Source organism: Mauremys reevesii, linkage group 1 (genome assembly GCF_016161935.1).
Source record: "Mauremys reevesii isolate NIE-2019 linkage group 1, ASM1616193v1, whole genome shotgun sequence".
NCBI classification, from domain to species: Eukaryota; Metazoa; Chordata; order Testudines; family Geoemydidae; genus Mauremys; species Mauremys reevesii.
This window is the reverse complement of record NC_052623.1, coordinates 67,605,108-67,616,936: the sequence shown is the minus strand read 5'-3', so window position 1 is coordinate 67,616,936 and position 11,829 is coordinate 67,605,108. Positions and strand designations below refer to the sequence as shown.

General features: G+C 39.3%; 1 protein-coding gene across 1 annotated transcript in view; it reads right to left on the bottom strand.

Moving 5' to 3' along the window:
- Positions 1–1,011: 1,011 nt before the first annotated feature.
- VWA8 (von Willebrand factor A domain containing 8) overlaps positions 1,012–11,829 on the bottom strand; it is a 277,696-nt gene continuing 266,878 nt past the window's right edge. Inside the window, exons 43-45 of the mRNA XM_039506868.1 lie at positions 8,783–8,881; positions 6,620–6,858; positions 1,012–3,904 (exon numbers count right to left, since the gene is read on the bottom strand). Of these exons, the coding sequence (XP_039362802.1) occupies positions 3,796–3,904; positions 6,620–6,858; positions 8,783–8,881 (447 nt within the window). The 3' untranslated portion in view covers positions 1,012–3,795. The remainder of the gene's footprint in view (positions 3,905–6,619; positions 6,859–8,782; positions 8,882–11,829) is intronic.

Sequence of the window (11,829 nt, the reverse complement as noted above, 5' to 3'; positions counted from 1 at the left end):
GGGCAGAGACTGAAAGTGAGGAACGTTCCCTTTCCCTTTCTTGAACAGTTCTCTATCAATGTCAGCAAGACAGTTTATCGGTTTATCCTCTCAAAATTACAGAAGAAAAGAAAAATGGGGAGTGAGGCAAAGTAAGGCTGAGGCCAAAATCCAGTCACTACTAGTGCTTCTAGGAATGGGGTTATCTCACAGCCATACAGCATCCTGCTAGCCATTACTACGCTTATAGCAGTGAGGAAAAACTCTATATTCAAACTACAAATAAAACAACTAAAAAAAATATCAAGCCCCTCTAATACAAACACACAAATAAATTAGACTATTGGCTGTGGGATATCTTTCTGCCTTCAGTACAAGTTAGTGAATTTTATTGGTATCAGGTAAATTAGCTTGTATGTTCTCAGTTGTTTTGTAGAAACTGTAACAATCAAAGAGATACTTGCAATGAACAACAAACAAAAAGTGATTTCTTAAACACATCTGTAACACAAGTATTCAAGCAGTTTTGATCCATGGCTTTAAAATGCCTAGTCCCTGCAAGAAAAGCACAACCTCTAGAGCTCTCACATTTGTCCCCAGCCTGACAGCAGCAGTGAAGTTTATTTTACAGATACAAAGTAGCCCAATAAACTTCTGGATAAGAACCCAATTTTGAAGACAGGGGCCATACTGCAATTCAATAGCACTGTTCCTGTTGTATGTTTGATTGTTACATCAGTGTATTAAATTAAGAAATTAAAAATATATTCTAAATTTTACAAAGGAAGACTCTGAGCTGTAGCATTACATACATAATGATTTCCAGGCATGTCTGCAAAGGAAACTAAGCTAGAGATGATAGATTGTAACTACATAAACTTCAAAATATGTAACTTAATGAGTGATGGGGTCAGTGAGACAAGGTGGGTGAGGTAACATCTTTTATTGGACCAACTTCTGTTGGTGAGACAAGCTTTTGAGCTTACAGAGCTGAAGAAAAGCTTGTCTCTCTCACCAACAGAAGTTGGTTCAATAAAAGATAATACTACACCCACCTTATCTCACAAATATCCTGGGACCAGCATAGCTACAACACTGCTGGAGTCAATGTCAAGGATTAGCAACCTGCTCTTAATCTTTCACACCTTATTTAGACGCTTTATACTAACACAGGGCATTTTACAAGTAACCATAAAAGGCTGCTTTAAGTTTTTAAATGTGCTTGTCTAATGCACTTTTCACATTCCAGCAGAATACATTCTGTGCTCCATTTATACCATTTGCTGCAGTATGCATCATAATCCTGATGATAATAAATATATCAGGCTGTCTCATGTTGCTTGAAATGAAAAACAACAAATATTCAGTATGATTACACTTTATACACACAATTGTTTAATGATTTTAATGAAAACCAATTAAAAAATTGCATTATTAGAGGTAGTTAAGATTATTTAAGCAAGGATGCTAATGTAACATCAGTTGCAGTAAATCAGAACCCTACAACAACAAACAATAATACCCATGCAACGAAGCAATGACAGTTCAGTAAATAATAGATTTGTTTCAAACTTCTAAGATGGTATAATAAACAGTGAGAAAAGGAGAAGTCATATGTCCTTTTACGATACAATAAGTCTTATTAAATCAAATGGCAATTTAAGGGGATTGTTGGTACATGTGCTTTGGTGGACTCTGGAATATTAACAAATACAGATGCTAAACAGGCAGTGCTGAAGTGAACAGCTAATCAATATGTTTCTCATAACTGTTTTAATTAAATGCATACTTGAAAGCTCTGTCACGACTTAAGGACACGGAAGACCAGTGTGAGTTTGCCAAATCCTTCTATTAACTGGCTGAGCAGCAGAATTTTTTTTTTTTTTGTAGATTCTAGAGGGAGGGGAAGAACAGCTGCTATTTTGATTTCTCAATGCCAGAGTGATGGATATTAAAGCAGGTGAGATATAGAGAGTCCAGATGGAAGTTCTCATCATATTATAACAATGTAAAGGGATGCTGTCTGGTCAACTATGTTCCAGAAGTGAGACACATAAGTAAAGACCCTTCCAGAACCAACTGAAATCATTTCATGGTTTGGGGGAGCGGGCGGTGAGGAGGGGGAGTGTCTTAAATTTCACCAGAAAATGCTTTAAAAAAAATTCTCTTTAAGTGTTTGGGTTGTAATTGCTGCAGCATGCTGTTAGTAAATGGAATCTGAAAGTAAAATTGAACAGACACTGGCTGGAAACAAAATAAATCAAGTATTTTCATTATGCCAGGTGAGAGAACTGCACATAAATAAATAGCATAAATAACTAGTACATTAGATTTTAAACATTTTTAATAATCTGAGGTGATATGTTCTATACCGGGGTCAGCAACCTCTGGCATGCGGCTCGCCAGGGTAAGCTCGTTTTTGCAGTGAAGTACCACAACTTCTAAGCATGATTGGAGACAGTGCTCTTTCTTTCACCTTTCATCTCTTTATAATAGTTTATAATAATCAGCGATGGGGCAAGAGTCTTTTTATTGGTGGTGAAGACAGTTAACAGTTACTCGCGGTAGGACGGTGAATTCAATTTATTAAGTATTCCAGTCTTCCTGAAGCACAGTGATTGCAAAAGTACTATTAGTTAGCCCCATCTAGGGATTTTCATCTTCAGAGTGCAGTACAAACTTCAACCAATTTAATTCTAAAGCAAGAGTTCCTGTTTGAGAATGTGGAAATGGGAGGAAAATACTTACAACAGAAAAGATGCACAGTGTGAGGGTGGTCTGCATTAAAAGAAGACCCCCAAACACAGATTTCCTACCAAAACGAAAACCACATACTTTTACTCTCTTGATCTGTTTTTCCTTTTTACTTATTTTCTTCTTTATTAAAAGTCTTTTTCTGACACACAGATCTGCCCTCCAGCTTCACATTTTAGAAACCAAAACAGAAAGTGCAAAGAGCTCTTAAAATGGAAGCAAAATGTAAAAAACCATGAGCACATCCAGCCCCTGGGGGAAGAGGCCCTTTCCTAGGATTCCTGGCAACAGAGAAACTAGACATCATCATCTGCTACCATGCAGAGGGAAAGCCATGGTGGTGCACCCTTCATAGGTGGGTCTTAGACCACTTTGACCCCTTTCAGCTCTGTCTTTCCAGGAAAAAATAAATTAACTTTTTTTCTAGGGATTTTCACTACTCTGAGCTGTGCTCCAGATCTAATAATGTATGTTTATAATGCAATGTTCTGTGCTTCCACACCATTCTATTGTTCCTGACATCCAATAGCAAAGGTCGGATGCAGGTCAGGATGAGCAGTCTTGTTCGAATGTGCAGTTACTTGCATTTCTAATTCTGAACACAGCACACACAACAGTGGGGCAGATTAGCTTGGTCTGACTTGCACATTGCTGTATAACTTGGTATTCAATCCCAAGAAACACTGCTAATAAAACCAAGTAAAATGAGCTGCTGGCAATATATCAGCCAGAGTGATCACAAATGATGTGTTATCTGTCCCTCTGTTCATTTGACACAGATATCCTGTGCACTACATCAACCCTCTTGAACTCTCTTACCCCTCTGAATGCAGAATTTTAAGTCACCTGATGGCTATGCTGTATGATTTCACCCAAAATCTAAGATACAGCGTTGTTTTTGGCATTTTGATTAAGGGACTGTAATATTTCAATATTAAAATTATATTTATCAGTTTTATAGTTCTTATCTTCATCAGGCGCTGATTTTGTCTTTCACCAGCCAGCTTGTTTCTGAATTGCACTTGTTACAATGTCCAATTATTTAATAGTAACAGGAACTTCTTAGGCACTGGACAACATGGTGGATGTAAAGATCTGTTGCAAGATCTGGGGGATCTGCTTGGTATCCATGGCAATAAAAGACCGGCCTGCTGGTAGCATCTTCTGCAGCCTGGAGATCAGAATGAGGAGGGAAAAAGAATTACCATTGCAAATTATGTTCCTGACAGCAAACCAAAGAGTCCTGAGAGTTCCTTAAGGATGTTTTTACTTCTGAATACCTTGCTGGTACATGCCATTCACACTGCTGTCACTATGCAATTAAAAGCTTGGAAACACTGAAAGGAGTTATGTCACAGAGGTCTTTTCATCAGCAAGACAACTGACCTGTTTCTACAGATTTCCATTCCTTTGTTATTGTCCCTGTTTCTGGTGTGTGAAAATCTCTGCTGAGATTAAGGTACCAGTGACCAAACAAGGTACAGTATTAGCACAGCTGATCTTCCAGAAACAACTAAAAACTCACTCTCTGTAGGGGGATCATTTAGTTCATTTAAAAATGTTACTGTACTAACCTAAGTGTTTGGTAAACCTTAACTCCTCCACCCCACAAAAACTACTGATTTTATCTGAAGTTTTATATATTGGCTATAAATCTACTGTTGATATTTCAGCTTCTAGGTTAAATTGAATTCATGTTTTACTACAGCTGCTAGCCCGAGGCCTAAGGTAGTCAGCCTTGTACATTTTTATTCAAAGCTTTTAATAGTATAAAAGATATACATTACAAAATTCACATCACTGATATTTAATCAGCAGGTTTGGTGTACATTGTTTCACTGATTTTTTAAAACATGTTTTAATTTATATTTGTGACCCACTGTCATTGCCCCATAGACTATAAACTCAGTCCCAGAGATCTCCCATTTGAAATGAAAATATAAACCATATGGAAATATATAAACCACGTGGAAAGAAAAACTAATAAAAATAACTCCCCTCCCCTACTTCCCACCTAAAATTATATTTGAAAGGAAAGCTTTGCTTAATTATGCACATACATGCAGTTGTATTTCAGTGGTACTGTGTCATATATAGATATATATATATATATATATATAGATAGATATATAGATATCTATATATCTATATATCTATATCTATATCTATATATATATATAGATATATATCTAGTAAATTGGACAAATTGGGCAAATTGAAAACCTCTTCTCCTCATGGATGAGTGTGAATGAGGAGCCCATTTTTCCAGTAGGAAAAATAAAACTCAATCTCCAATAATATTTCAAACTAGAAGCTCTTTATGGGGAACACAAACAATAGATGGATGGAACCTGCAGAAATTCAATGAATAGCAACCACTGCACAGCTGCATGTTCCAAACCTTTTAAAATTATACCACATGCTGTGACCTAACTCCTTCCGGGCTTGATCCTACTACCCTTTCAGTCAATGACCTTTTTAAAAAAAAAAAAAAAAGGCAGAATTGTCCCTTTAACATTAGTGGTAACTGGCACATGTTTACAATAGAGATAGCAGCTTTGTGTTGCCTGTACTGGCGACTGGGCAGCAGATGCAGAAGGCTGGTTTGTATAAAAGTTCCCTGTACCATCTCAAGCTATGACTAGGGCCCTACCAAATTCCTGTCCACAAAAAATACGTCATGGACTGTGATTTCTGGTTTCCCACCGTGAAATCTGCTTTTACCCTATACTATATAGATTTCAGGGAGGAGCCCAGCATTCTCAAATTGGGGATATTGATCCAAAAGGGAGCTTCAGGGGGGGTTGCAAGGTTATTTTAGGGGGATCGGGGTATTGCCACCTATACCTTCTGCACTGCCTTCAGAGCTGGGCAGCCAGAGAGTGGTGGCTGTTGGCTGGGTGCCCAGCTCTGAAAGCAGTGCCCCACCAGCAGCAGCACAGAAGTAAGGATGGCAATACCATACCACCCTTCTGCGTTGCTGCCTTCAGAGCTGGGCGACTGGAGAGTGGCGGCTGCTGACTGAGGGCCCAGCTCTGCAGGCAGCAGCACAGAAGTAAGGGGAGCAATACCATACCATGCCATCCTTAGTTCTGCGCTGCTGCTGGTGGCAGCTCTGCCTTCAGAGCTGGGATCGCAGCCAGCAGCCACCTCTCTCCAGCTACCTACCTCTGAAGGCAGCGCCACCGCCAGCAGCAGCACAGAAGAAAGGGTAGCAGTACCGCAACCCCCTCTACAATAACCTTGAGACCCCTCCCCAACTCCTTTTTGGATCAGGATCCCCACGATTACAACACAGTGAAATTTCAGATTTAAATAGCTGAAATCATGAATTTTTAAAAAAAACCTATGACTGTGAAATTGACCAAAATGGACTCTGAATTTGGTAGGCCCCTAGTTATAATATAGGCTATGGAGCCATAAACAGAAATCTAGTTTGTTTTTAGGCATCCCTCACATTGCTAAACATCTCCCGAGTTTCAGTTTGATCTACTTTGGATTAGACTATGTACATGTATTTTTAACTCCCTCATTAGGGAAGAATCCAGGGGTGCTGATTTGTGGCCAAAACCTTTAATTCCATACTGGATTTAAGTCCTTGAAAGCCACTACCTTGGAGCCGAAGAACTGAATGGACACCCTTTTGATGCCACCAATGCCCTGAACTTGCTGGAAAAAAATTGCTGTTAAGTAGCATAAGGCCTGTGCTGCCACCACTACTCATCAAACAACACAGGACAAGAATCAGATCTTACTGACCTGTAACTTAGAGCAGAACACTATTACTTGGCCATTGCGCCTACACACATTCTTCTGAAAGCACTCTTTAGATTCATGAAAAAGGCAAATCATAATATTTTTCAGGGACTAGAAGATATATATTTACCTGTCTGCCTGGTCTCCTAAGGATCCTATGAATATGGCAAAAGCATTAACTTGAGGGTTGATGGTCAACGTTTGGGCAAATCTTGCTGGTGGGATACCATATCGTTCAAGGTTTGCATCGCTCAAGACTATGACAAAATATTCATCAGCCTCTTCTTTGGCAATTTCACGAACAGCATGCTCCGTCCCTTCCAGAGTATGGTCTCCGCTCATACAGAATTGAGCATGGGCATGCATTATCTGGGTACGCAACAAAGTCAAAAGGAAATGTACAGAGAGAACTATTCCAAATAAAACACACATTTAGTTGGTATGAAAAGGAGCAAACATTCTTCTAAACCATACTAAGTGAAACACATTTAGAAATATGCATCTTGCTCCATATTTTAGAGAATATGCGGCATTTTAGGGTTCAGTCAAAGGTTCATTTCACTCAATACAAACATAAATTCTTAAAATCCAATTTGCAATGTCAGAACTGGAAAAATCACATGGAGGGAATTTAGCTTTCAGAACTAGAGAGTGAAGAAGTAAAACACTATGGTAGGCTGGAGATTGTGTTTCCACATTGCTACAGAGCTGAGGGAGAATACCCTGACCAAATCCCACCTGTTCATAATGTATATTAGACTAATGGACTTCAGTTTGAAGTGTTATTACCAAATATAAGACTCATGATCAGATTAAAGAATTTTGTTGCCTTCTGCACTGTGGAAATTGGGCTCCCCCCACCTTTCTTAAAGTGCTTTCGTCCCATACATGCCACCACCCCACACAGATCACAGAATGCCCCCCTCTCCCCACACAGACCCCTGAATGCATCTCCTATTCCACATATACCCACAACCCTACACCAGCCCCTACTTATTCTGACAGCCACCCACATATCCCAGCAGCCCTAACATACATCCCAGTTCACAGGTCCCAATATTCTGCACTCACCCCATAGCCCACCACCAACTGTCCCCAGCTCCTCACTGCTGCCTCCCGACTTAGTGCTCCCATCCCAGGTTAGGGCGGCTTCTCTCAATCCCAGTCGCCCTGCTCCATGCCCTCCCCTTTCCCGGCCCATGTGCACATGGCCCCGAACCACTCACGTCTGGCCCAGCCACTCCTCCATCATGACAGAGGGGTGTATGCCCCAAATCTGAGTGAGTGACGTTGTGATCTGGTGCGCAGCGTGGCTGCAACACTCAGTTTTGTTTTGTTTGGCGTTCAGGGGCCTCTTTGAGTGGGGCTCTTTCACGGAGAGAAACTCCACTGAAAGAGGCCCCCGAATGCCAAACAAAACAAAACAAGTGAACATTGGTTAATCTGAGCCTGCTCATGGTGACAATATAGACTTGAAAATTATGTAAACATATGGTTTACAAAACAAGAGAGAGATGCGTTATTCTGCATAGGAGAATGTGGAGGACAAAGCCATTTCCTATGAAAAAGTTAGGGAGTTGTGGTCAGTGGAAAACGCAGTTCTCCTAGTCTAATACAATGGCCTATTTCTTAAAAAAAACCAAAACACTTCATAAGAGACACACTGTTTTAGAAAAGAAAGATTTTCCCATGAAACTGCCAGCTTAAATATACAGTTCCACAGCGCCATTCTGTTAATTAGTTAAATTCTATGTTATATTCAGATTTTCTGTTGCTTTGATGTAGCAAAGGTTTCCTAATTACATTTACAGTACATGTTCACTTCGCAATGATGGTTTAACATCTTTTCAGTCTAGGAGTTTACATACTCTTACTGCTATTACAGCACTTTATGGCTTCCAAGAACTGTACAAACAAGTATTATGGATCACCCCCAGAGTTTCCCTCCTCAATGGCTACATGTTAACAATAATATTTTGTATTAATGGAGAGCTTTCCATATAGCTGTACCAACTGATCAGTGTGTATAGAACTTCCTATGATCATTAATGACTGGTTAGGACAGTTCAAGAGAGATGCATCCTTATTCTATTACTATTGCACAGGCTTTTTAAAAGTCTAAAAGGTTTTCCCCCAGCTTCGTGTTTACATATATGGCTCCTCGTATCCCTCCTTTGCCTCCCTTCCAGTAACTTCCCTTCTCTTTACTTTTTGTATTCTGTGATCTGTAGGAACTTATCCTCAGCATTGTAGAATCCTTGATTATCCAGAGCTATTTATCAACAGGATTTACCTTAATAATCTCTAATCTTTGCTTATTGTTCTTGGGAACTTTGTCACTCCCAACCAATGCAATGTTGAAGCCATCTCCTGAATGTCCAACGATATCGTACTGCAGGAAAGAGAATTAAAGAGTGATCTGTTAAGAATAAGGAATGACTGCTGACTCAGAATGACATGAGGTCTGATCAAAGGCAATCTGCTTTTAACTAAAAGATAAATACTGATTGCGGTTTACATTTATGATCAGTTTAAAGGAACTGACTACAATTTCTCACTACCACTAAAACACTTTTGCAAGATAAAATTGCCCAAACTAATGAAAATAAGCAGCAGTAACTCATTATATTTCTAGCGTCTGATTCTGACTCATTCCACCAGTTTTACAGTGGTGTTAAGTGAGATTAGAATCTTAGCTTTTCACACTGCCCATTTTATCTGTAGAGTTAAAATTTACTCTCTTCTCCCTGCAATCTGGCACACAAGAAGTGGATTGTTAAAGTGTAGCTCTGAGGTTTGACAAGCTGTTTATGTGATCTTGTTCTGGAAAAAAAAAAGTGTTACTATTTTTTAAAATCCATCCTTCACTTTTTAGGTCTGCACAATGGATCAAAACCTATGGCTGGAAATACCCAGAGAGATGAATTCCAAGAGCCCCATTATGTTTTCTGATTTTTAATAATGATAATAATAAGATTGCATTCAGCATACTTTGGGCTTAGTAGAGGAACAAATCCAGTACAGTAATGATCACACAGTGAAAGCACAGTGCTCAGTATTCAATACTATATCCCTTCCAAAAATTATATATATTTTGTCCAAAACAATATGGGTTACTTTCTAAATTACGTAATGTTCAGAGATGAGGTTCTCTTGGGTTTAAAGTTGTATGACTTTCGTAATGTGCTATCTCTTTGGAGCTGGACCGTCTGATTTCTTCCCAAGATATCTGTTCTGACACTGACGTTAGCATACCAACTTTAGGGGGGTATTCCATATTTTGCAGCCTGGGAATACTACCCTGCTGCTTAGCACAAGACAATAATGAATGAGCCTTTCACTCTGAACTACTGGGTTCAAAATGAATTTAGATGATTTGTAAAAATAGGCTTTGAGTAGCTCCTAGTCCAGGGATCAGCAATCTTTGGCACATGGCCTGCCAAGGAAAGCCCCTGGTGGGCCAGTTTGTTTACTTGCCCCGTCTGCGGGTTCAGCCGATCGTGGCACCCAATGGCAAAACTGAAATCTCTGCAAGCTGCATGGAAACTTTTTAAAGACACCATAATAGAGGCTCAATTTAAATGTATATCCCAAATTTAAAAACATAGTAAGAGGACCAAAAAAGTGCCACCATGGCTAAACAACAAAAGTAAAAGAAGGAGTTAGAGGCAAAAAGGCATCCTTTAAAAAGTGGAAGTTAAATCCTAGTGAGGAAAATAGAAAGGAGCATAAACTCTGGCAAAAGAAAGTGTAAAAATGTAATTAGGAAGGCCAAAAAAGAATTTGAAGAACAGCTAGCCAAAGACTCAAAAAGTAAAAGCAAAAAAATGTTTAAGTACATCAGAAGCAGGAAGCCTGCTAAACAACCAATGGGGCCACTGAACGATTGAGATGCTAAAGGAGCACTTAAGAGAGATAAGGCCATTGTGGAGAAACTAAATGAATTCTTTGCATCAGTCTTTGTGGCTGAGGATGTGAGGGAGATTTCCAAACTTGACAATTCTGAGGAACTGTCCCAGCTTGAGGTGTCATTAGAGGAGGTTTTGGAACAAATTGATAAACAGCAATAAGTCACCAGGACCAGATGGTATTCACCCAAGAGTTCTGAAGGAACTCAAATGTGAAATTGCAGAACTAACTGTGGTATGTAACCTACCATTTTAATCATCTTCTGTACCAGCTGACTGGAGGATAGCTAATGTGACACCAATTTAAAAAAAAGACTCCAGAGGTGATCCCGGCAATTCCAGGCCAGTAAGCCTAACTTCAGTACCATGCAAATTGGTTGAAACTATAGTAAAGAACAGAATTATTAGACATACAGATGAACACAATTTGTTGGGGAAGAGTCAACCTGGTTTTTTTAAAGGGAAATCATCTCTCACCAATCTACTAGAATTTTTTGAGGGGGTCAACAAGCATATGGACAAGGGGGATCCAGTGGATAAAGTATACTTAGATTTTCAGAAGGCCTATGACAAGGTCCCTCAATAGCTCCCCCCCAATAGCTCTTAAGCAAAGTAAGCTGTCATGGGATCAGAGGGAAAGTCCTCTTATGGATCAATAACTGGTTAAAAGATAGGAAACAGAGGGTCAGTTTTCAGAATGGAGAGAGGTAAATAGTAGTGTCCCCCAAGAGTCTGTACTGGGTCCAGTCCTATTCAACATATTCAAAAATGGTCTGGAAAAAGGGGTAAACAGGGAGGTGGCAAAATTTGCATATGATACAAAACTACTCAAGATAGTTAAGTCCAAAGCAGACTGTGCAGAGTTACAAAGGGATCTCACAAAACTGGGTGTCTAGGCAACAAAATGGCAGATGAAATTCAATGTTGATAAATGCAAAGTAATGCACATTGGAAAACATAATCCCAACTATACATATAAAATGTAAAAAAGAGTCTAAATTAGCTGTTACCACTCAAGAAAGAGATCTTGGAGTAATTGTAGATAGTTCTCTGAAAACATCCACTCAATGTGCAGCAGCATTTAAATGATTAGGGGTATGGAACAGCTTCTATATGAGGACAGATTAGTAAGAGGCTGGGAATTTTCAGCTTGGAAAAAAGACAAGTAAAGGGGGATATGTTGGAGGTCTATAAAATCATGACTGGTGTGAACAAGACGAATAGAGAAGTGTTGTTTACTCCTTCTCATAACACAAGAACTAGGAGTCACTAAATTAAATTAATAGGCAGCAGATTTAAAACAAACAAAAGGAAGTATTTCTTCATACAACACACAGTCAACCTGTGGAACTCTTTGCCAGAGGATGTTGTGAACGCCAAGACTATAACAGGGCTCAAAAAAGAACTAGATAAATTCTTGGAGGATAAGTCC